At 42.2% G+C, this 26,959-nt stretch overlaps 1 protein-coding gene across 3 annotated transcripts; it reads right to left on the bottom strand.

Moving 5' to 3' along the window:
* On the bottom strand, positions 1–26,001 carry LOC138787059 (uncharacterized). 3 transcript variants are annotated; one of them, XM_069964181.1, is made up of 11 exons: positions 25,949–26,001; positions 15,941–16,013; positions 14,987–15,022; positions 13,255–13,506; positions 9,972–10,256; positions 8,686–8,781; positions 7,534–7,575; positions 6,653–6,712; positions 4,969–5,073; positions 3,472–3,503; positions 1–625 (listed from the first exon to the last, which is right to left on the bottom strand). In XM_069964181.1, the coding sequence occupies exons 2-11, from the start codon at positions 15,966–15,968 to the stop codon at positions 332–334; spliced, it is 1,230 nt and encodes a 409-aa protein (XP_069820282.1). In that variant the 5' UTR covers positions 15,969–16,013; positions 25,949–26,001; the 3' UTR covers positions 1–331. The 3 variants fall into 3 exon arrangements, with proteins under 3 accessions (XP_069820282.1, XP_069820284.1, XP_069820283.1); XM_069964183.1 differs by lacking the exon at positions 4,969–5,073; XM_069964182.1 differs by lacking the exon at positions 7,534–7,575.
* Between the last annotated feature and the right edge of the window lie 958 nt (positions 26,002–26,959).

Here is a 26,959-nt window from a genome sequence, read left to right as displayed (position 1 = left end):
TGTCTTTAAATATGGTATGGAAGTTATTATTTTGGTGTCATTTTAGCTGCATAAATGATTACACAATAAACTGGGTCAATCTGGTCCATCAGAGTTTCTTTCTCCAGTTTTTACACAATGCTGAACCCTAAACATCAAGGAGAAGTAAACTACATGTAAAGCTGAATCGGCAGCCGTCACTAGCTGCGAGGGACAATGGTTACACAAATGGTTACATAAAACTCCTATAAAATCTATAAATGATATGGCCAGTGTGCACAATTATAGCAAGATAATTCACATTTACAATTGGTCATCCTTGGTAAAATAAAGGTAGCTTTGTATGGTAGACCTAGGGCATGCTAGCTTGACAATAATGTTGGTTTTGATTCTCTAGTGTAACATATACAGGAGTGATGGGAGCAATTTCTTGCACATTATCATAGACCACTGGGCCTGGGTCTACACAATGAACAAAAGATTCCTGATTATTTGAAGGCTTTGGTGATGATAGAGGGTTCATGAAGGTTGTACATGGATCGGGTTGCTCATATATGTTTTTTTCTTCTGTCTGATTCAAAGTCATTGGTAATTGAAATAATGATGATGTTTTCCTAGATTTCCTACGGCTGCTATGGTTCATCCACTAAAAACAACAAAAGAAAGGTTAAGTGGTAATAAACTATGATAATAATGTAAACTATAATAAGACTGCAAGAAAGCAAACATTCATCACAATCATAAAAATTATAAGGAAACATAAACCCCGATTATGCAGTATTATATTAGGCCGTATAATATAGTGACAGACATCCTGGGAAAGATTTATCAAAGGGGGTAAAATTTAGACTGGTGCAAACTGCCCACAGCAACCAATCACAGCTCAGCTTTCCTTACAGCACTGCCTAAAGCTGAGCTGTGATTGGTTGCTGTGAATAGTTTGCACCAGTCTAAATTTTACACCCTTTGATAAATCTCCCCTCCTGTCTTTAGTGGTCTCTCGTTTGTCCTTGAAGTGTCTTGGTCTTTTGGCCCAAGGTAACATTTTGCACAAAGGTGAGAGGGTTGAATTCCCAGTTGTTATCTATGCAGGAATTAGGATTCATTATGTACCCCCAAAAGGTAGCAATTAACGGTCCTTAAACAATCTATGACCGTCCGCGGCCAGAAAAGAGTGACGATCTGTGTGATTGGTGCTTGTTTGCAGTGCCTCTACAAGGTACGACTAACCACGTGTCCGGGCTGCCCAAAGAATCACTGCTTTTTTGTGTGCTCATTTAAATATATTGCTATAAGCTACACATCCAGTTTACATAGAGAGATGTGCAGCCAATAACGATAATTTTAGCTCCCACACAAAAGATGTGATCAGCCGAGGAGCAGGCGCTGATCGCTGTCCCTTTTACCTGAGCCAATTGCAGCAACAATTGTTGCTGATTGGCATGTGTAAAATATAGCTCATTACCCAAAAATATGCTCTCACGCAGCTGCATAGATGGAAAAATAATGTTATAGGGGTCAAAATATGGTAATGCAAAGCATTTAATGTATTTTATTTTTCTTCGGGTCATAAAACAAAACACAAACTATATAGATTTGGTATTGTAACTCTACTATCATTTTACTGCAAGATAAACACGTCATAAAAAATAGCTTATGCTCACAAAAGTGCCAAGATACCTTTAGGATACGTTTGACACATTGCGGGGGCTTGCTTTGTTATATGTTGGCATCCCCTTCTCTCAGTTAACTGATGTATAACACAACATTTGCTTTGTGACACTGTGAACTCATTCATACTCAATAAAAAGGATTTATCACTATTATTTCCAAACACTAAAATGCTCAATTGTTTGTTACTCGAGTTGAGCATTTTTCGAATAACGGGCCTCATTGACATCAATGGGAGACTTGAGCATTTAAAGGGGTTATCCAGTGCTACAAAAACATGGCCACTCACTTTCAGAGACAACACGACTCTTGTCTCCAGTTCAGGTGCGGTTTGCAATTAAGCTCCATTCACTTCAATGGAACTGAGCAGCAACACCCCGCCCAAGCTGGAGACAAGAGTGGTGCTGTCTCTGGAAGAAAGTGGCCATGTTTTTGTAGCGCTGGATAACCCCTTTAACCAGATGCCCTCTGCTCAGTAGTGCGGAGGGTGCTTGGTTAACCTATTGCATTTTTTTATTCTAATCTTTGTATATTTCGTCCCTATAAGAGAGGTTTCTGTAAGACACATTAGAATTCAGGTGGTATGACTGCATACCACCAAAGTACCACCATGTGTCTTGCAGAAACCTATTGCATTTTTTTTTCCATTTTAATTTTGTTTATTTCATTTAAATGTCCCTTCAAGGGACAAAATAGACAAGAATGTGAACAATAAAATGCAATAGTTTTCTGGAAGACATATTAGAACTCTAGCAGTATACAGTGCATTGCCGGCGCACCACCGGAGATCTAATGTGTCTTGCAGAAACTTGCAGATGCTGTGCAGCTGCTATAGTAAAAAAAAAATGAAGCAGCCGTACATACCTGTCCCTGTTCCTCCCGATTCACTCCAGCGCCGACTCTGGTTCCCTGTTCAGTGACAGCTTGCTCAGCCAATCACTGAGCCAGTGATTGGCTGAGGACCAGAAGCTGCGCTGGATGGCATTGGTAGGAAGGTAGACAGGTACTTTATTGTTTTTCATTGTGAAGGTACCCTTAAGCAGTTTTTGAACTTGTGGCATCATAACGAATGACGCCGGGAGCTCCAAAACTGTTTAAATATTTGTGCTACTGTACTGTGTCATTACAGTAGCATGAATATTTAAAAAACACCCCTAGAATATTAAGGTGCGCTGTCACTCTTCGAGCTTTATCCAGCACCCCAATAATCGATCAAGCACTTTGCTTGGCCAAACATGCTCACTCAACACTATTTGCTGTGTTACAAATAATAGAAATGTAGCCCAGTTGGTAAAGTGGAATTTTTAGTGTTTTTTTCCCTATCAACAGCTGGATACAAACTGCAATGTTTCAATGGTCTTACACTGCCATTCTCGAGACCATTTACATGTTGCAATAACATTTCCAGGCTGCTTGCAATCATGCATTACATTTGGATGTGCTGTCCATCCATCCATCCATCCCTATAGGGCTGCGCATTTTTTCTAATTCTAGAATACACTTGAATTTACGGCACTTGAATTTATACACTTGCCAGTAATTCCCTGATTTTAAGCCTCAAACAATGTTCACACAACTTTGAAATGACGGCTGTTTTTTTTGGACGACCGTCATTTAACACCATAACGTGGCCACAAATAATGAGCATGAACATTATTTGCAACCGTCATTATCAAAAGACGGCTGTCCAAAAAAAAAGGCTGTCATTTCGACACTGTATGAACATAGCCAGAAATAGCTTCAACTCATTGTTTTTTCGAGAAAATAAAATATATCTAATGCACATATTTTTATGAATATACAAAGAAACCGGTCACTTACAAATGATGTTTTCTGAGTTCTGTTCTTTTTCTCTATTAAAGAAAAACATAATCAGAATAAAGTAATAATGTATTGTAAAAGATACAAACTAAAGATGTCAGTAGACGTATAGAAATAAATAATATTAAAGGGGAAATCCATGCACAAAAAACATATAAGTGTACTCACTGATCCTCCAACGATTGTTTGACACCTTTCCCTCTTGTCTATGCTGCTTCGAGCCCCAGATTTAAACTTTTCCATTTGATCTCAGTTTTAGATCATGGCACCCGGCCAGAAAACTTCATCTCCCAGCATGCATTGCACCTCAGAACCAACTGCCAGTGACCCACTTATGTCTCCTGTCTACCTGCTTTTGTCTCCTGTAGTATCTGCCCACCATTGGCTCCATCTGCTTCTGCTTTTCACAGTAAACACAGTATCTATATATCTTTCTCTCTATCTATTAGAACGGATAGAACGAAGAGAGATGAAACTACAGTGTTTCCTTTCCCCCTATACTACTCTGGAGAGGCTATTGTTTACCTGCCCTTGGATAGGTAATCACTGTGTGATGTCAGTGGTGGGTAGGGTTACAGATGAGGCATTACAGCTTTCCTGGCAACAGAAGAGACAGATCATGGAATCTCTGTCTCAGAAGGGAGGGGGAAGACAATGGAGCTGAGAAAGAGTGGAGCAGAAAGTGAGGTATTTCAGCAGCTTTAGGATGTGATGCAGACATATGAACCAATGTATGTAACAGAAACCTATTACAAACATGTTTAAATTATGGGTGGGGATTGAAGAGGGAGTTACCCTTTAACCAGAAGTGAGAGACAAAGTGAACGATTAATAGAAATATTTAATTTGTAGAGATGAGCGAACCGGGTTAAGGTTCGAGTCGATCCAATATCCAGGATCCCCCTACACAAAAAAACAATGGAGCTCCGCAATCCCTCATAAATCAATATAGTAAATAAACTAACAATAAGTAGAGATGAGCGAACCGGGTTCGGGTTCGAGTCGATCCGAACCCAAACGTTCGGTATTTGATTAGCGGGGGCTGCTGAACTTGGATAAAGCTCTAAGGTTGTCTGGAAAACATGGATACAGCCAATGACTATATCCATGTTTTCCACATAGCCTTAGGGCTTTATCTTAAGTTCAGCAGCCACCGCTAATCAAATGCCGAAAGTTCGAGTTTGGATCGACTCGAGCATGCTCCAGGTTCGCTCATCTCTATTAATTTGTAATTAATCTCTTTCGGTTTATTCACACTGTTGACTGTGGATAGATCACAAAAACACACAAAAAAAATGCAAGAACTTACTGCTAATGGCAAGACACAGGCAGACACAGACAATACAGATAAGAAAGTCACTAAAAGCAGCCCCTCCTAACTGTCCAAAAAATCTCCATAAAAATAATTATTTTTATGGAGCCTCTTTGGGTAGGTAAGCTGGTTTATTACTTATAGACTTCTATTTCAGAAAAAAAAAAAATTAATATATAACTCACGCTTCATGGGTAAGCAAAATCTGCATAAGAGGAAAATGAGCAGAACTATCACTAATGCACAGAGCAGGCTGCCAGTGGAGTAATATATCTTTGTTAGTATGGTATCTGAAAAAGATATATAACTAGGAGTCAGGTGAAGAGGAAATTAATAACACTTATGATCAATTCTGACGCATGTCTATTGTCTAAAATTATAGGGAGTAGGGAGTGGTTCCACTGGTTTGGTCTGTCCCTTTTAATATTGTATAACTCGGAAAGGTTGAAGTGTCTTTTGCTAGAAGAATAAAATACAACACAACTAAATGAATTCAATTAATTCAAAGAAATACCACATAATACAAATTTAAAGGAAAAGTCTGGTGATTTCTAAAATGTGGCAGCAGGCAGGAGCAGGGGGGAAATTGATTACAAGTAGGAACTTACCTCTCCCCATGTCCACGTTGAGTGGTGGGACTGGCCTAGGGACCCCTGCCAGGCTCCGGTATCTCTGGGGTGTCCACATCACGACCGGGCTAATGGACTGGCTGCTCAGCCAGTTAGTAAATGAGGCGGGATGCTGCTTCAGTCACTAATTGGCTGAGCAACCAATCATCACTTGGGGACAATGCCTACCATCAGGGATCCCAAGGCAAGTCTTGTCGCTCACCGTGGCCACCGTGGGAGAGGTAAGTTCCTATTTGTAATCAATTTCCCCCCTGCCAGCTGACACATTTTAGAAATCGCGGGACACCTTCCGGAAGAAGAACATTCCATGCCAAAAGACTAAAGGCAGAAGTTTCGTAAGTTGAAAGAAGTCTTTTGAGCATCAAGCAACTATGATTCCTGTCCTGCATGGAATTTGGAATCATTGGAACCAAGTTTGAAGAGCCTATAAATATGAACTGAAAAGAGACGACATATTGAGAACTGATAAGTCACTATTAACCAAGATCATTTGAACTCCAGGACTTCACATATTGTAATTTATTTTATATTATCTGTTTATAAACTTCCATCGGGAAGCAGCTTAATGCTTTTAGCCTCCTACAAGAGATGTCCAAGAGGTTTCATGTACAGACAATGATATAGGTACATGAAGATGGCCAGGGCATGATGGCTAATAGCTGATCTCCTATGGTATGTATACAATCCTTTTTATATTTTAGTTTTGATTTACAAATGAGATAAAGGATAGAAAGATTATTTTTCTGTATCTACAATTTATCCAGAGGCCTATAAAAGCAGTAAAAGTTCCTTACACTCAGATTTATGTATTCACTTCAGCATGTTAGACTATGGGGGACATTTATTAAGTCTGGCGTTTTCTGCGCCGGGCTTAAAAATGTCCCTGCAGCTCCAACAGTATGGAGATTTATGTAGAGGTGCACTGCCTCTACATAAATCCCCCCGGACCAGTGTGTGCGCCAGGAAACCTACGTCAGCTCAGAGCTGGCGTAGGTTTCCTTATAATTTTTCGACGAGAAAAATGATAAATAAAGCAGACCCAGAGTCTGCGCCCCCTGTTCCGCCCCCTCCACACCCCTCCCCGCCCCCTGGCGAAGCTGACGTAAAATGGCCAGATGCAAATATTTATTCACAAAACGTCTGTGGAAACGTTTGTGGATACATTTATTGGAATCTGGCCATTTTTTTACGCTGAAAAATACAACTTTTTCCTTTGATAAATGTCCCCTTATGTGCCTACCTTCAAGCAGATGCTCAGTTTCTGTAGTCATTTGTGAGACTGAAGACAAAGATGAATATTCTGCAATAGAAATACACAAGGCAACTATAGTAACTGTTACACAGTCTAGAAGAGACTGCTTACTTATAATATACAAAAGTTACAATATTCCCAGTATATAATGGTCTCTGTGACATTGTAACAATGGTACAGAGATTGCAAATCTGTAGCACATGTTATTTGCCGGAAGATCAAACGAATTGGCATGAGCATTTTATTGGTAAAATATCTGTATTACTCATTGATTACTCATTGTTCATGTCTGCGTCAGAGCCTCCATCACAGGAGTCCATTTACTAGGGCACTGGGGGGGGCGTTCCGTCGCTCAGACAGTTCCCCGTCACATATACCAGGTTAGCTGCTGTTAAATCAATGTGACTGATTGAACACAGCATCAAATTCACAGGATCAGATCCGCAGCGAACATGGTATGTGTGAATTTACCCAAACTGACCAGCCAATGTATGGTTTCAAAGTGTTTTGAATGTAATTAGCGATATTGAAAGGGAAGAAGAATTTTAAGTGTAGATAGAATGACCCCTCATGCTAAAACAACACCCCTGAAGAAGTCTCTGCCCAGAGATGCAACATATAGGGTCCAGTTTCTCTCTACATCACTTTATTGCACTGCATTTGCGTCACGATAAGTGGAAGGAGTGAGCCCTGATCTCACCCACAACCTCTGTCCCTGCCTACTTGCCAATCGTGCTCTAGGCAACCAGCGACAACTGGGCGACATTGGACAAGTGCACAGCAAAGATGAAGGATGAACAACATTGACGACAAACAAGACAGCAATCAGGTAGAACTAGCAGGGTCAAACCACGAGGGTGGCAAGGTACCTGATGATTCTCCGGAAGTAAACGCTGCGGAACCCATTGGCACTATACAAATAAATATTATTAATATTGTTATTATTATAAGTACAAACAAAAAAAGAAAAACAGAGCGACAATATACAGAAGCAACACTAGCAAGTCACAGTATGACAATCACAATCACAGCAGATACAAGTAGGTTTATAAGGAGTGCCCAGACGCTGCCCCCACAGCAGATACTGGTGCGGGCTTCTGCCACTTTTGGAGTGACATCTGTAGAAGAACTACTGTAGTACAAATTTCTGACATCATTTATGGTGGCTTTGAAGTCAGAGGAAGGTGTCAGAGCACACAATGCAGCAAATGCTTGCTACTTATAGGACTGTATAGCAACAGACCCATGCAGACCCCTGTCCACCATTGATAGTGCTTACAGTGGACATGTGATCATTAAAAATAGACCATGGCACATTGTAGTCTAGTCTGATGAATCAAGATTACTTTTTCATCATGGGCAGGTTTGCATGCATTGCTTATTTGGGGGAAGAGATGACACCATGAAGGAAGGCAAACTAGAGGACGCAATGTGATGCTGGTATTTATTTTTTATTTTACTTTGCCATATGCAACCTGCCTATCTATTTGGTATTTCCTAAAGGTATGGTATTTCCTAAATGCTGTAGCCTCTCTCAGCAGGATAATGTACACTGTCACATTGCAAAAATTGTTCACAAAAGGTTTGGGAAACATGGCAAAGAGTTTAAAGGGGTTATCTAGGAGTAGACTATGGCTGATGCCTTCTGCTCCCTGTCATTCACTTCATCTCTTCCCACGTCTTGGCAACATGCCTTGTAAAAGTTGCACCATATGAACATGTTCGGGATATACACCTACCCCCTCACGTCTTTGAAGGTATACCTTCCCTATATAAGAGGGGAACTAAACGCCAGGGAGAAGAAGAAATTAGCTGTATTCTGCTATATGGACAAGCCCTTGAAAATTTCCTAGTGCTCTTTGAGATCAGCTGGATAAAAAAATTGCAATCCACAGAAACCACAGCTCACAACATACAGGATTTAAAGGGATCAGCTGCTAACGTGTTGGTTCCAGATACCATGCCTAATAGCTATGCCACACTCAACATATGGTTATAGCTTATACTTGTTTTTTTTTTACCTGTTAAGATATAACTTGGTGTCTCTGTGATAATTTCTTGGTCTGTTTGATAAGTTGGTGTCCTTGAAACTGTGGATCCGCTTTCTGTTGTTAAGTCTGCTTTAACAAGAGAACAGATAACTTGCAGTAACGTAATGTAACACCTTAAGGACAGTGGACTATGACCTTGTGCCATGATCTGTAGTTTTTTTTTAATTCCATTTCAGTGTAGATTGCTCTTTATTTTTCTTTCTGATATATACATGGGAAAAATATCTTTGTTTACGTTGTTTACTGTGCAGGTTAAGTCTTGTTATATTTCAATGCACTCTATGATACCAAATAAGTAAAAAAAAAAAAAAATTAAATTGGAAAAGGAGGGTGGGGGAGAATTATTAGTTTAGCTAATTAGAACTCTGCTATGTCAATACCTCAACTCCACTGTGTCACTACCACATCTTAACTATATCTTTTGGATATCAGCTCTGCTACATCATGGACCAATCAGGCATAAGCATTGCATGATGGGAGATGTAGTTTTCTGGCCAGCGCCATGTTGCATAAAGATTGGCTTTAAAAAACAACAACTTGTAACTATGGAACGGAAGCAGCTAGAAAGACGGGAGACGGCTCAAAATACTCAGGGGGACTTGGTGAGTAAGACCAGCTAGGTCAGGGAGCATTTTATTGTTTTAGCTCTTGGGTGAATAACCCATTTAAGGGTGGACATTAGCTAATGTTGGTCATTAACAATGGCATCATAGTACTCATCGTCTATAAAGTGAGCTCAGCTTCTTACTGTGTGGCATGTATCTCCAAGGGTTAAGATTATTTCTAATTTTAAGTAGACACACACCACACTATAATATTTGGTTTTAGCTGCGGTATAAGTGATGATTATGAATATTATTATTATTAATATTATTATTATTATTATTGTTAATGATAAAAAAATCACTTTAATTTATATATATGTTTTATATATTTATTAAACAGCACTTTACTTAGCTTGTCATCACTCGCATCTGTCCTTCCTTATTGGTATGTTTTTTAATTTCCTCAGATGGTTAATAAATTGGAGTAATTGTGGGTCTGCTTTTTATAAGAAAACACCAGCAAGTAGCAACCAATCAGAGCTCAGCTTTCATTTTATCTGAGCTCATAAAGAATTGAAAGCTGAGCTGTGACCGGTCACTGTGGGCAAAGAAGACCCAGAAAATGTAAATTTATTCGCCAATATTTGGAGTGATATTACTGATTGAAATGTATTTCCCCAGATCTGGATATGCTACAATACAGGGACTTACCTAAGAGGCTCACATGTACATTTTCACTTGGCTGTGATTTTATCAACCTTCCATACTTCTGTACTTGATATACACATGAATATACCCCAGGAATACTTGGGATAGAGATGCTGATTTCATTGATGGACATTTTTGGAAAGGATGTTGCCATAAAGATTTCTGTTCCGTTGCCATAAAATGTAATGTGTTTCCATTCAGAAATGCTGGAAGGAGAACACATCACAGTGACAGGCCTCCCTGGTACACTTGGTGGCTGTGATGAAATCAGTGGTGGGGGTAATGGATCTATAATATACAGAATTAAGATCAGTGTAAAAAAACACTTTAAAATGTATTTAAACTGTAACGTATAATAAGCAACATAATGCCTTTGTAGGAGCAAGGTCAAACAGAAAAAACAGGCTTGTTTTTTAAATTAAGAAACATATATATTTTGTCTGAAAAATGCAATTTCGGTGGGAAATTCAACTTTAATTAATTTCAATAGAGATTGGCATTGGAGGCCTGAGTAGCAGGGGGGCAGCAGCGGAGCAGGCCGGATAATAATAAGCAGGACAATCTTGAAAGTAAAGAGGGGGAGATTTATCGAACATGGTGTAAAGAAGAACTGGCTCAGTGGCCCCTAGCAACCAATCAGATCCCACATTACTCACAGATTCTTTGAAAAATGGAATCTGATTGGTTGCTAGGGGCAACTAAGACAATTCTACTTTACAACAGTTTGATAAATCTCCCCTATAGTTTTTATTTTGTTGGGACAACTCATTGTGAGGTCCAAGACCTCTTTCTCAAGTTACAGAGACGTTCTGCTACTTATAATCTGATCAGCGCCACTGCTTCCCCCTCCAACATCGATCTCTATTTCTATGCCCTGGATCCACTGGCTCGGTTCAATAAGGGCCCTAATACACAGAGTGATAATGGGCCGCATCAGCCTGATTTGGCCGATTATCGCTCCGTGTAATAGAGACAATGATCAGCCGATGATCGCGTCATCGTCTGATCGTGTCTTTAGGTCCGGACCTAAAATCAATGGCCACTAACGCCGATAATCGAGCCATGTAATAGGCTCAATAAATGAGCGTTAGGGGCCTATTCCACGGAGCGATAATCGTGCGAATCGGCCCAATTCGGACAATTATCACTCTGTGAAATAGGGAGAACGATCAGCTGATGATCGTGTCATTGGCTGATCGTTCATTTAGGTTCAAATCTTAAATCATCGGTCGCCACCTGCGCATCGCTATGTGGAATAGTGGGCGCGGCGGGAGACCGACGATTTAAAAACATCATGCTTTACCTGTCCAGGCTGCAGGTCTTCTCCTTCTCCCGATCCCATGCCGCAGCAGCTTCAGAGCGGCCTGTCTGAGCTGACAGACAGCACAGCCAATCACTGGCCAGGACCGCTGCGGCCAGTGATTGGCTGAGCGGTCTGTCAGTTCAGACAGGCCGCTCTGAAGCTGCTGCAGCACGGCACCGGGAGAAGCAGAAGACCTGCAGCTTCGACAGGTAAAGTATGAAACAAGGGCTGCAAGGACATCGGTAACAATATCCCTGCACCCCTCGCTAAACGATTGTCGGGCCGTGGAATAGGCCCAGTAAACGAGCGCCGATCTAGCAGATCGACGCTCGTTTACATCGTTGATTGGGCCCTGGTCGGCCCGTGGAATACCACCCTTAATCTAGCAGATCAGCGCTCCCTTACATTACTAACAGGGCCGTCTAATAGGACCTCAAAGGGGTTATCCAGTGACATTTTTTTCTTTCAAATCAACTGGTTTGAGAAAGTTATATAGATTTGTAATTTACTTCTATTTAAAAAATCTTAAGTCTTTCCACACTTATTAGCTGCTGTATGTCCTGCAGGAAGTGGAGTTTTCTGTTCAGTCTGAAACTGTGCTCTCTGCTGCCACCTCTGTCCGAGACAGGAACTGTCCAAAGCAGTAGCAAATTACCATAGAAAACCTCTCCTGTTCTGGACAGTTCCTGTCACCAACAGAGATGGCAGCAGAGAGCACTGTGTCAGACTGAAAAGAAAACACAATTTCCTGCAGGACATACATCAACTGATAACTATGGGAAGACTGGAGATTTTTAAATAGAAGTAAATTACAAATCTATATAACTTTCTGACATCAATTGATTTGAAAGTAAAAAAAAAAATCGCTGGAAAACCCCTTTAACCGATGCTGAGGGCAAGGCTGCTCTGGATCACATGGTGACATGCTACTGTAGATGTTCGGCTTAGAGCACAGCATCAAAAGGATCAAAAATTCTTCGCTCAGCTACTTTTCTTTTGGTCTTGTAACATATACCCCAAGGTACGTCTCTGTCTTTCTCTCTAGCCATTATATAACTAATTTTAAAGGAACCTTGTGAGAATGCAGGTAAAAAAAATATCTCCCTGCTATGTTACCTCTTTCATTAGGATTTTATACATGTGATACATGTGAACATGCCTCAACCACAGTCACAAAGTCACAGAGGTAAATGATAGAAGAAAAAAAAAAATAGCGATGTGCTGCCATTAAGGCAAATTTTGGAGCTTGCTGCATACACATTTATTATAGGTAAAAACTATATGTAAAACTATTGGTAGCAAGCTCCCCCTAGTGGCTGCTTAGGCATTTACAATTTAATTGTTTCATAAAGGACTTTTTTTTACATATACGGTAAAATGCCTTTTCATAATGACGCACATCTTTAATGATCACGATGATTATTGATGTCTGTCATCATCAAAAGACGGATGTTTTTCCTGTAAAAAAGACGTTGTAAGAGCATAGCCTAAGGGGGTATTTTAGGGAAAGAGAGATGTTTCCTATTAATGCAGTAGGCTTTCAGTAGTTGAGTACTTTATCAATATATTCTATTAATTTATAATGTATATAAAGCATACACTCTACTTGACCTCCCCAGGAAATTCCCTACTTTCTGTATGAATATTAACCCTTCAGTTCAGCAGAGTTGGCTCACTCCCCCTCCTATTGGTTATGCATGCAGGATCATCCTCCTTTGTCTAGGGCTTTGGTTTCATGATGTCTAGTACCGACCCCCCCCCCCCCCATAGTCATATCTAGCTGTCACCAGGGAATGGTTTGTATGGTGGTAATGATCGAAATGATCAAAATATGTCCGTATTTTCACCTCAAAAGGGCAGCAGTCCTAAAATACAGCTAAAAAAACCCCCAGTGTGAACATATTCTGAAGCTACATAAGTTTGCCCTTGCTTCTCGTATTAGTAAGTAAAAAAAAAGCATAAATGCTAATAATATCATATTACCATACACAAGGACTGCTTTCTCATGACTTCTTCTACCACTGATTATACACACATATATCCCCTCATGCGACCTGTCCAGCTTTGACACTACATATTCTAAATGATTTAGCGAGATGATTGAAGAGTCCTTATAAAACACAAACGATTCATTTCTTCTTTCTTTGGGGTCCTGGCATATGAGTGATACAGCTTCCCCAGTCACATACACATGGTAGTCAGGGGATGCTACCAGCTTCGGGGATGTTGTAGAATCTGAAAGAGAACATTTTGACATAAATGATATAATGATATAAAGCTTTGAATTTATTTACATGAGGTTCCAGATATTGTACGAGCCCCACAAAATAACATCATATGTCATAGAAGTAGTAATCTAATAAATAACAGTAAGATAAGATAAGATAGTCCCACTATGGGGAAATTCAGTATTCTAATAGGCTATAGTCACTGTGAGTCCCACTATAGATGCTGTCAGTAAAGAGCCAGTACATAGTATATATTTTAGGATACTGTATAATATAGCTGAGGAACAAGGAGTGGGGGCAGTAACAAGAAACTAAAGATACTCTTGGAATCTGGGCACCAAAGGCTACTAAGGGATACAATTTATTATTATTTTTTTTTTGGATTGACCACAGGTCCTCTGTAGCGAATACGATTCGAAAATTTGAAAGCCCTCCCATCACAGTTGGCGCTTTTTTTAATCCAATCACCATGCAGAAAAGTTGTGAGGGACCATGGGAGTACGCACGCAGCGGCGTCTACCCTCATTGGATGGATGAACCACATGACCTTGAATATTTAAGACTTGACTTTCGCCTCTCGACCACAGATGCGCTTTCAACCTAGTCAGGGAGAGTTCTTCGAGCAGGGAGAGGTAGGTTTTAATAGCGTTTTGGTTAGGCAGGATTACTACAGAACCCAAAAGTCCTTTTCAGGGCTAAGATCAAGCGAAAAAGTCATCTCTGGAGTCTGCATCCAAAGCACTTCTCAGTGCTAAGAAATAGATGATGTAACAACAGCATCAGCATCAGCAGGTGTATTCATTACAGTACCCTGTGTGTACAAGTGACTTATAGTGTCCCTGGTTTAGCCTACTAAGGGCACATAAACCTTATACCTATTGTGCCAGTAGCCCAGTAAAAGGCACGTGATACATATTGTGCCAGTAGCCCACAAAAAGGCTCGTGATACATACTGTTCCAGTAACATTCGTACAGCATGATGCGTGATACGTGCGAATAACATGACGCTGTACAGACGCACATTGGAATCATGTGTGTAACGCTGTGCAAGAAAACCGTTCGCAAATATTTTTCCTTCGCAACTGTGAAGAGTTGCATTATACTGCGATTTTGGGGTGTTGGGTGCAACCCAGGCATGCTCCCCCTAATGTCCCAGTGTCATTACGGAGGTGTTGGCATCATTTAGGGAGGTTTCATGGGGGACTTGGTGACCTCCAAGTGGTCGAATTTTGATTTCCAAGTGCCGAGAATTTTTTTCCCATAGACTATAATGGGATCAAATATTCGTTCGAATAATAGTCGAATCTCGGTGCTTATTCGATTCGAATTCTCGAAAGTCGAATATTTCACTACTCGCTCATCTCTAGTCCTCTGTAATGGAGCTGTGCATAATGCATCCCTCCTCTCCCCCAGAATGATATAAGAGACTGATAAAGCCATACAGATTATGTACTTCATTTCCCCTTTGCATAATCAGCAAAACTTACCCTGTAGGTGACAAAGGCATCCATGGCATAACATAACTGAAAGACAAAGGATGGAGATAACATCCGTTTATTATACAAATCCACAATACAATAGACTTGTCGATTTCAACTTTGCATGAATACTGTATATATAGTAACAGTTCAGTAAGAACAATATATGTAATGCCTGAAATAATCCTCCAATCTTCAGTCTCTGACCACTAAATTTCATTTGTCTCCGTATGTGTGCCAGTGTTCATCCTTGGTGTTCATCCTTTGCTTATTGGGTGTTTAGTAGTGTGTAATTTGGAATCATTCTGCCCTTGATGCAATAGAAATATCAGGGCAATGTTCACAAAATGTATTAATTTTAAAAAGAACTGTCACTGTTGTCATTGAAAATAGTGGCCGTTCTTTCCAACCGGTGCGGCACTGCATTGAAATGCAAGCCGGTCCGTTCCATGCAGATACAAAAGAATGATCATCGATAGCGCTTTGATTTTCTTACCTACAGGGTTGGTTGGGGAGTCATCTCTAGTTTTTATTATTATTTTACTTTTTTAAAATTTTTATTATTTTTCTGATAAATTTGACAAAAAATCTTCAATACTGCTGCTTTTTTCCTCTTTTTGTTTACAGGAGCATTGAGAACGTTATGATATATGTTTATTTATTTGTTTATTTATATAAAATGGTACAGGGAGGGTGATTTAAACTTTCATTGGGGGATGGGGCTGGGTCATATTGTTAAAAAAAAACTTCCCCCCCCCCCTTCATTTTTTAACCTCTTTGCATTGTATTGAAGTGCAAATACACCGAGGTACATGACCAGAAATGCAGAACTTGGGGTGATTTATCTGACAACCATAAAGCAACAAGAAAAAGACGCAAACAGACTGCAGACACATTTGAAATGTATTGGTTTGATTTGGTTTTCACAAATTTAGCAAAATATATCTTTCATTGTTTACTCACCCATCAAGACGGAAAATCTGAGTATCATACTTTCAGTTATTCAATGCAAGTGAAACAGCTGAGCGCTAGAACACTGCAAACATATGAAAAATAAAATACAGTAATAAATCGCAATGATTCCGTTTCTGGTGGGGTATTATGGATATTATACTTTTAACTGCATGAGAAGCTGGGCTATTGTCATAACATTAAAGGGGTACTCCGGGTAGAGGTAAATCCCAGTTTTGAAACTAGCAGAAATCCATTTGTTTGGGGGGGGGGGGGGTTGTTCTGTTTTGTGTTTCTGTCCTTCCTGGTTCAGCAGTTCCCAGAATGCATTGCTTTCCCTCAGCTGACCATCACAATCCCCCACCCATGCCAATCAGTAAAATGATGCTGCACCTGCTTCTAGCCGGACAGGGATGGTGAATCAGTCAGTGGATTAGCGGATCCAGCCAAGCCTCCTGTGAGATCACGCCCTGCCCCCTGTCTGCATCATCAGCAAACACACACAATGTGATACAGAGGCATGGAAGATTTATCTCCTGGGGGGGAGAGCAGAAGAAGCAGGAGACAATGGGGAATTAGCACAGGGGCCATTTTTTTCACTTCCTGGATTTCTATCAGCTACCAGTGTGGCAGAACTGTACAGATACGGTATAACATTGTATAGACACATCTATAGCACTTTTAATGTCCATTAGAATCAATGGAGCTGCGTCATAGAGGGGAGGGGGATCCCTCCCACTGGGGGCGGGCAAGCCCGCCTCCTTTGCTTCATCCCCGGCCCGATGCCGTGGATAGAATGGCGCCGTACACGGGAACCCGGGGCGCGGTTCAAAAAACGTACCGCTGCATCGGCTTTCCCGTGACAGCGCTGTTCTATCCCTGGGTCAGATTAAAGAGGATGTACCTGATGGTACATCCTCTTTAAAGGAGTTTTCCGGGTAAAATGTACTGATAATCTGTCCACAGGATAGCTCATCAGTTACTGTTTGGTGGGGTGCCAACACACAGCTGGTGGTTATATTTTATGGCTAATTATTGTATATATGTAGAGATAGGGAGAGAGAGAGACTGTTTAGTGGAGTAGTTTCAAGAGAAGTTCAGCCATAGTAGCTCCCATGGTCTGTGTCTATTGCTGCAGAATAATGTAGACTCGGGAGCTCTTTCACAGCATTTTTTAAAATACTACCTGTGGCTTTTAACCTCAGGATGTGGTTCTCTTTTTGTCATGCTAAATAAAAGTGCAAATTATAGTCATAGAACGATTATAGTAAAGCCAGTAAATGTCTGAAATATGTAAAAGTAGAGTTAGGAAAGTGGTGATATGATAGTTTGCAAACAATCTTTCCAGCACTATATTAAACATTATAATTTTTTTTCTCTTAGGCCCCATTCACACGTCCGTGTCAGTTTTTACTGTCAGGAAATCCTGATCAGGAGGCCTTAAATGTCATCAGGAAAGTATCAGGATTTCCTGACAGTAATCCGTTTTCACCATCAGGAAAAACCTTCAGGATTTCCTGATGAGAAAAAAGGGGTTCTCAATATGGTCTAGTACGCCAACATACATCACACGTACCCACATTGCCTCTAGTGTACCTGGATGGCCACAGGCTGCAGAACTACAACTCCCATCATGGCCTGGCAGCAGGGGAATGATGGGAGCAGTGGTTCTGCAACCTGGATGGTCACAGGCTGCAGAACTACAACTCCCATCATGGCCTGGCAGCAGGGGCATGATGGGAGTAGTAGTTCTGCAACCTGGATGGCCACAGGCTGCAGAACTTCAAGTCCGATCATGGCCTGCATGGTGGGAGTTTTAGTTCTGGTGTGGTGTGGGCGCGGGAGGGATGTTTTATCTCACCTGTCGACGGTGGTTCGGGGTGGCGTGCGGCAGGGTTACCAGGCGGCTGATGTGCGGTCCGGGGGGCAGAGGAGAGTGGTGAGTTCCCCGGGGGGGGGGTTCGGGGTGCCGCGCGGCAGGGTGATCGGGCGGCAGGTGGCTGATGTCCGGTCCCGGGGGCAGAGAACAGTGATGAGTTCAGGGGGGGGGGGGTCGCAGTTCAAGGTGCCGCGCGGCAGGGTGATCGGGCGCCGAATAGACTTCTATGGGGGCGTCCGGGACGGAATTCCGGACAAAAATAGGACATGTCCTATTTTTTCCGGATCATTTTTCCGGAACGGACACCCTTCGTGCCTAATTAAAGTGTACGGGTCCGGAAAACCGTCCGGATTTCCTGATAGGAAATCCGGGTGGTTTATCCGGACGTGTGAAGGGGGCCTTAGAGTGCGTTCAAATGCACAGGATCTGTGGCAGATTTGATGAAGCAGATTTGAAGCTGCAGATTCAAACCAAATCAATTCTGGGCCATCAAATCTGCTACAGATCCTGTACGTGTGAACGCACCCTTAAAGAAATACTGTAATTTAAATGAACATCTAACATGGCACTGAATGGGGGTGACACCTTTGCCTCCAGCCATTAGACTTTCACAGAGGGAGAGCGGTGAAGGACCTGAGTCACATGACTCAGAGGTTCTAAAACTTCCATTGTGGAGCAATCAGCCTAACAGCTGATAGGAAGAGGGGAAGACTGAGAGCTGTAAGTGCTGTATCTGTGTGGGTGTGTATAGATATACAGTATGTCTGTGTCAGTGGTTGTGTCTGTGTCAGGGGTGTGAGTTTGTGTATGTTAGGGTCCTATTACACGGATTTTTATCGCTTAACGACTAATGATAAACGATCGCAAACTAGATTGTTGATCGTTAACCTGAAATTGTTCACCATATTACACAGAACGATGGTCGTCAGTTAGGATCAGTACTACGATCGTAATTGCGATTGTCACTATGAACGTTTAAATCATTAAACCCTTATCTGATAAAAAATACAATATAAAAAAGAAAAGCTTTACAAAAAATAAATAAAAAATACTCATGCCAATCACTGGCCGAGACAGGTAAAAGCCAATGAAGAGCCAAACTGGCAGTTCCAAATGAGTCGACACATCACAGGTGCCAGGAAGCACCACAGAGGAAAGGACAGGTGAGTATGTTTTTTTTTGTTTTTTTTACCAACCTGACCTTTGAGTGACAATTGGATAGTGAGCACTATTGTGGACATTGAACGCTGATAGTGAATACATTCTCATACTGTTTTATAGAATATGTTTGCTTTACAGCATATTGTATGATTAACCCCTTAAGGACCGGGCCTAAAATGGCCTTAAGGACCGGAGCAAATTTTATGAATATGACCTGTGTCACTTTATTCATTAATAATTTCGGGATGCTTTTACCTATCCGGCTGATTCTGAGATTGTTTTCTCGTGACATATTGTACTTCACATTTCTTGAAAATTGATACTTATCGATACTTGTAACGAATCTTTATGAAAAAAAACAAAATAACGTGAAAAATTGTAAAAAAATGCATTTTTCCAACTTTAAACCTTTTCTGCTTATACAGAAAATGGTTATGCCACATAAATTATATATTAAATAGCATTAGCAACATGTCTACTTTATGTTGGCAGCATTTATTAAACTATATTTAATTTTTTTTAGACAATAGTAAGCGTAAAACATTAGCAGCAAATTTCCAAATTTTCAGTAAAATTTCAAAATCAGATATTTTTAGGAACCTGTTCAGGTATAAAGTGTATTTGAGGGGCCTGTATGTTAGAAAGCCCCACAAAGCACCCCATTTCAGAAACTGCACCCCCCAAACTCTGCAAAAGCAGATCCAGAAAGTTTTTTAACCCTTTAGGGGAGTCACAGAAATAAAAGCTAAGTGTGTAAGAAATTTGAAAATTTTAATTTTCTGTGCAGAGATTTTATTGTAATCCAATATTTTTCATAATTATAAACTTATTACCAGAGAAATGCACCCCAATATTTATTGCCCCGTTTCTGCAGTTTATAGAAATACCCTATATGTGACCCTATTGCGCTATTTGACGCAACCACAAGCCTCAGATATAAGGGAGCGCCTAGTGCATTTCAATGGCTCCGTTATATTTGGTCATTTCTGACTGTATCACTTCAGCTTGGCAGAGGCTCTGGGGTGCCAAAACCTAAAAAACACCACTAAAGGGACACCATTCAGAAAACTACACCCCTCAAGGAATGTAACTAGGGGTGCGGTGAGCATCTGGACCCCACAGGTGCTTCACAGAGTTTCCCAACAATATGGCGTGAAAAAAGACAAAAGTATTTTTTACACTAAAACGTTGTTCTAGAATTCAATTTTTCATTTTCACAAAGGGATAAAAGGAAAAAAAAAACACAAAACATGTAGCGCAGTTTCTTCCGAGTACGGAAATACCCCACATGTGGACATAAAGTGCCAAGCGGGCGCAGGACGAGCCTCCAAAGGGAAGGAGCGCCAATTGGCTTTTGGAAGCTGGATTTCACTGGAATGGGTTTCAAGGGCCACGTCGCATTTACAGAGCCCTCGTGCTGCCAAAACACTGGAAACCCCCCACAAGTGACCCCATTCTGGAAACTACACCCCTCAAGGAATCTAACAAGGGGTGCAGTGAGCATATGGACCCCACTGGTGACGGGCACAAATGTGGAACAATGTGACGTGAAAGTGAAAAATTTCATTTTTTCACTTTCACGGCACAAATGTGCCCGTCATCAAGGGGTCCATATCCTCATTGCACCCCTTGTTAGATTCCTTGAGGGGTGTAGTTTCCAGAATGGGGTCACTTGTGGGGGGTTTCCACTGTCTTGGCAGCACAAGGGCTCTATAAATGCGACATGGCGTTCATCATCCATTCTAGCCAAATCCAACCTCCAAAATCCAAATGGCGCTCCTTCCCTTCGGAGGCTTGCCCTGCACCCACATGGCGCTTTATGTCCACATGTGGGGTATTTACGGACTCGGGGGAAATTGTTCTAAACATTTTGTGTGTTTTTTTCTCTTTTAACCCCTTGTGAAAATGATAAATTCAAGGCTAGACCAACATTATAGTGTAAAAAATGTAATATTTCATTTTCACGCCACATTGTTCCATATTTGTGCCCGTCACCAGTGGGGTCCATATGCTCACTACACCCCTTGTTACATTCCCTGAGGGGTGTTGTTTCCATAATGGGGTCACTTGTGGGGGGTTTCAACTGTCTTGGCAACACAGGGGCCTTTTAAATGCAACATGGCCCCTCGAAATTCATTCCAGCCAAATCCAGCCTCAAAAAACCAAATGGCGCTCTTTCCCTTTGGAGGCTTACCCTGCACCCGCATGGCGCTTTATGTCCACATGTGGGGTATTTCCGTACTCAGGGGAAATTGCTCTACAAATTTTGTGTTTTTTTTATTTTTTAGCCCCTTGTGAAAATGAAAAAATCAAGACAAGATTAATGATTTAGTGTAAAAATTTTAAACAAATTACACCAAATGTTGGTCTAGCCTTGATTTTTTTCCATTTCCACAAGGGGTTAAAAAAGAAAATAAACGCAAAGCGTGTAGGTTAATTTCCCCTGAGTACGAAAATACCCCACATGTGGACATAATGTGCCATATGGGCACAGGGCAAGCCACCAAAGGGAGAGAGCGCCATTTAGAGGCTGGAATGGAGGATGGAGGCCATGTCGCAATTACAAAGCTCCTGTGCTGCCAGGACAGTAGAAACCCCCCACAAGTGACCCCATTCTGGAAACTACACCCCATAAGGAATCTAACAAGGGGTGCAGTGAGCATATGGACCCCACTGGTAACAGGCACATATGTAGAACATGTGCCGTGAAAATAAAAAATACAATTTTTTTCATTTTCACGTCCCAAATGTGGCCGTCACCAGGGGGCCATATCCCCGCTGCCCCCCTTGTTAGATTCCTTATGGGGTGTAGTTTCCAGAATGGGGTCACTTGTCGGGGGTTTCTACTGTCCTGGCCGCACAGAGGCTTTGTAATTGCATCATGGCATCCTCTAATGGGAATGGCGGCCATACCTATTTAGCTGGGGAAAAAGGGACAATTCTAATTTATTTGGGGGTATTAGGCCAATTATTAGTTTATAAGGTTGAAAATGACAGGTGTCCATCAAATTCAACCTGTGTTGATCCAGAGGAAGGCAAAAAACCCTCGTAAGGCAGACGACAGTAGATGCGATACGGGGTCCCACATATCCAGAAGCGCTGGGTCCGCTCCATGGCTGCTAAATATTAGGGCTCTATTACTGCTTCTGATATGTTCGGATCATGCCGCAAACTACAGGGCAGCGAGGGACCGGAAGAGGGGGTGCTGGTATAAAAGTTATCCCTGTACAGGTGGTAACCTTTATCCAGCAGTGGGAAGATCAGTTCCCGATCTCCCGTTCCACGATCTCCCCACTAACTCCGAGGATGGGGGGGGGGGGGCATGGGGGGGCTGGATTTGGGTGTCCCTTCCTTCATACACTCTAAGTGCACGTGCACACTGCGGAATGGCGAAGGATAACCCTTTGTGCATTCCGCAGTTGGCACCCACCGGCAGACTGATGCGGGCGCACGTCTCCATCCGTGTCATAGACTTCATTCTATGCACGGGCGGATTCCGCTCTCCGTCAAATGTGTTCATTCTTTGGACGGACGATGGAATCCGCCCAAGCATAACATGGAGTCTATGACACGGGTGGAGACGCGCGCCTGCATCAGTCCGCCGGCGGGTGCCAGCTGCGGAATGCACAAAGGGTTATCCTTCGCCATTCCGCAGTGTGCACGTACCCTATTAACCCTTAGGGGACACAGCCAGTTTTCATTTTTGCGTTTTCGTTTTTCCCTCCTCGTGTATATAAGGCCATAGCGCCTGCATTTTTCCACCTAGAGACCCAAGTGAGCCCTTATTTTTTGCGCAACTAATTGTACTTTGCTATGGCAGATGTAATTTTTGCCTAAAATGTGCCGGGAAACCAGAAAAAAATTCAAAGTGTGGTGAAATTGAAAAAAAAAAACGCATTTCTTTTATTTGGGGGAAATGTGTTTTTACGCCATTCACCCTGGGGTAAAACTGACTTGTTATGCATGTTCCTCAAGTTGTTACGATTAAAACGATATGTAACATGTATAACTTATATTGTATCTGATGGCCTGTAAAAAATTCAAACCGTTGTTAACAAATATACGTCACTTAAAATGGCTCCATTCCCAGGCTTATAGCGCTTTTATCCTTTGGTCTATGGGTCTGTGTGAGGTGTCATTTTTTGCGCCATGATGTGATCTTTCTATCGGTACCTTGATTGCGCATATATGACTTTTTGATCGCTTTTTATTACAATTATTCTGGATTTGATGCGACAGAAATTGCGCAATTTTGCACTTTGGGATTTTTTTCGCTGACGCCGTTTACCGTGTGAGATCAGGAATGTGATTAATTAATAGTTTGGGCGATTACGTACGCGGCGATAGCAAACATGTTTGTTTATTAATTAATTAATTTATTTTTATTTATAAAATGGGGAAAGGGGGGTGATTCAGACTTTTATTAGGGGAGGGGATTTTGTGTTATTAAAAATACATTTTTCTTTTACTTTACACATATACTAGAAGCCCCCCTGGGGGACTTCTAGTATATGTACTCTGATCTCTCATAGAGATCCATGCAGTATAGTTATACTGCATGAATCCATGAGATCGGTGTTCTATTACTTTTGGCTGCTGCAGCCAAAAGCAATAGAATGCCGAGCCGGGATCAGCGCCATTACGGAGCAGACCCCGGCCCGGGATGGATGCAGGGATCGCCCCCCCGCAATCGCGCCGCAGGGGGGCGATCCCCCCACTAGACCACCAGGTATGAATAAAAGCAAGTATTTAGAAGCAGCTGTCAACTTTGACAGCTGCTTCTAAGTACTTAATTAGCGGGCACGGCGATCGGACCGTGCCCGCTAACAGCCGCGAGCCCGGGCTACACGCGGCACCCGGGATCGCGGCAGTTCAGAGGGGGGTCGCCGCGCGACCCCCCTCTGAACTCCCATAGCGGCACGAGGACGTTCAATAACGTCCTGGTGCAGCTATGGGTTAATCTGTAAGTGTACCCTGAGGTACTCTCACAGAGTTTGTAGAATTTCACGCCATACCGTGATCTCTTATTGGGACGGTACTGGCGGAAAAGACGTGTCTGGGGGGCAGCGTACGCTACGCTACCCCCAGATACGTCATTGGATGATGAGGATGAGGATGAATGGAGGAACAAAGGACCCCCCATTTATCCTCACTGGCTGTTTCGGTGTCGGAGGCAATAATAGCGTATGCGTCCAACACCGAAAACACCCTGGGGGCCATCTTTATACGGGGATTGGTATATGGGGTTATAGTGGTGTAGTGTAAAACTTTATTCCGTGTAGTGTAATGGTGTTTTTTACATGTTTTTTTAACATTAAGTATAAAAAAAAAAACTACGCCAAGAAAGGAGTTGCTGATAAATGCCGCACTTATGTGCGGCACTTATAAGCAGACCTTGGCTGTAGGATATAGGAAAAAAACACTCTACGCCAAAAAGGAGGAGTTGCTGATCAGCGGCGCACTTACGTGCGATGCTGATCAGCACTCAGCGGCGATAGGGTGCGGAAAATAGAAAAAAAAAAATTGGGGAAAAAAAAATAAAAATCTTTCTTCAACCCTATAGCTACTGATATGTGTATTATATACACTTATCAGCCGCTAGGGGGCAGTAGAACGCCAATTCCGGAAAAAGCCGAAGTTTGACGACGCTGGAGCCGATGATTACCGATGGGGACCGCCGGAAAAAGACGAAGACGCCGACGAAGACGATGACGCGTTCGGAACCCGGAAGACGCGTTCGGAACCCGGAAGACGCGATCGGGACGCTGGATCCGGTGAGTATGGGTCAATACCTGCTCTGGACACCTCAGCTACCTAGCTGAGGTGTCCACAGCAGGTATTTAACCCTTTCATGGGGCACTTATATTGCCGTGATTGGCCGTCCGCTCCTGGCCGGTCCCGGCGATCGGGACGTGGCACCGTGGCCACCGTTACTTTTAACAGTAATGGCGGTCGGTGTCGTCCTCTGACAGCACCGACCGCCATTGCTTTCCGGGCCATCGGGTCACCGATGACCCGGAAAGCTGCAGATCGCCGCCATATGCTGATCTGAATTGATCAGCCAATAGCGGCGATCGTCAGCACGGGAGGGGTTAATCACCCCCCGTGCCGACAAGCAGGGATGGCCTGCTATACATTATATATGTAAATGTACGCCCGTTTGCGTTAAGGCACGGGTTTTGGGGGCGTACACTTACGCCCGCAGTCGTTAAGGGGTTAACTGGAACTGAAGAAACACAATTCTATATCATCATCCTTCATTGTACCCCAGCCTCCAGCCTTCAACAAAAAGAGAAGCTAAAGGAGCTCTACCACCTAAGACATTTACACCCTGTTTACAGGATAGGGGACTAGCATCTGATAGCAGTGGGAATACCTATGATTATAAGAATCTGCATCTTGTATGGGACTCTGAATGGATTGGCAGTGCACAAACTTGACTATCGCTCCATTGATTGTCTTGGGCAGGGCTTAAGATAGCCAAGTGCTGTATTCTGCTATCTTACACTCTCCCATAGACAATGATCTTCAGTTGAATCTGCCCTCTGTTAATTCTATCACCATTCAGGAGGCTCTTTTTAAAGATTGTGGGGGTCCCAGCGAAAAATGGCCCGACAATAAGATACCTATTCCCTATCCTGTAGACAAGGGATAAATGCCTATGGTGGTAGAACCCCTTTAAACTTATGAATCTGTAGTAATTGCATAACACATATTATACAAGGATTAATGTATAATGTTATTATAAATACTACAATACATAGATATTGAACAACATGTAATAAACACACAGTAATAATTCCTATGGGAGAGACCACACCAAGACTATAATTTTGAGTGCTTAACCATTATGTAAACTACTATATTCAAAAATGTATAGTAAGCATAACGCACTTACTTGATGCATTAAGTATATTTAATCATATATCATCCTTAATAATGATGTAAAATGGTAGTACTATATGAAATTTCATACTCACTATGATGGACTAAATGATGCCAGTAATTGTTTCTTGCAGGAACTTGAGAAATGGCGTTTGGGTCTCACCTTGCAAACTTCAGCATGTTCAGTAGATAACTTGTATCCAATGTGACTATTTTTACTCTTCCACCAGTTTTACTTCCTTGCCTCGCTCATACAGTGGTGACCTCAACGTGCAGACACATTCTTGTAACCTCTCACTTTGTATATACTGTATTGTGGTCCCAACTGTGAGTCCACAAAGAGATTAGAACATTGACCTTTTATATATTATAAGGCTATGTTCACACTACGTAAAACTACGTCCGTAGTTCTTGCCGCAGAACTACGGCCGTAGTTTTGCGGTGTATGACATAGCCTTATGTGCAATGGGATCCCGGCTGGAGCGTACACACATCGTATACGCTCCGGCCGGGATCCCATGAGGCGCTGGAACAAACTGACAGGTCAGTTTTCTGCGGCCGGAATTCAGTGAATTCCGGCCTCAGAAAGACCTGTCAGTGCACACAGTGCAGCGAGCGGCTCCGGCCGCTTGCTTCACTGTGGGCTATGGGAAGCTCTGATGTGGGCGCGCTGATGCGACGAAGCGATGTAGCTGAATCGATGATCCGGGCACAGACCGGCCGTTGCGTGACCCGGCCGGGGTCACGGAACGGCCGGTCTGATACGCCGTGTGAACATAGCCTTATAATGTAAAGATGAAAAAGTACATAGGAACATAGGCCTGTTTTTCATAAAAATATAAGTGCTCCTTCATGCACCACTTGGTAGGGAGATGCTAGCATGAGGGGGCAGGTTAACTATCATGTACACCAGAAATAGGCATAGTCAATGGTGAAAATCCATGGCACCTGATGGCACACAGATAGCCACAGATGGGCCAAACTTCTTACATACTAGGCCAGCCCACATAGATGTTGGGTTATTCACACGTTCCCTTTTTATATATTTAGTCCACGATGCATAAAAATGCATTCGTAATGCGTCTGTATCATCTGCATTTTTTGGA

The sequence above is a fragment of the Dendropsophus ebraccatus genome, chromosome 3 (genome assembly GCF_027789765.1).
Source record: "Dendropsophus ebraccatus isolate aDenEbr1 chromosome 3, aDenEbr1.pat, whole genome shotgun sequence".
NCBI lineage: Eukaryota > Metazoa > Chordata > Amphibia > Anura > Hylidae > Dendropsophus > Dendropsophus ebraccatus.
Note: the sequence above shows the minus strand (reverse complement) of the source record. Positions and strands in the feature narration are given on the sequence as shown.

What these genes read in the sequence shown, in the direction of transcription:
- LOC138787059 (XM_069964181.1), bottom strand. Translation starts at nt 15,968, where the DNA reads ATGATACTCAGATTTTCCGTCTTGATGG. An exon ending in TACTTCCGGAGAATCATCAG is followed by an intron (nt 6,713 to 7,533) that starts GTACCTTGCCAC and finishes TTTCTATTGCAG; the next exon opens with AATATTCATCTTTGTCTTCA. An exon ending in ATTTTGCTTACCCATGAAGC is followed by an intron (nt 3,504 to 4,968) that starts GTGAGTTATATA and finishes TTTCTTTAATAG; the next exon opens with AGAAAAAGAACAGAACTCAG.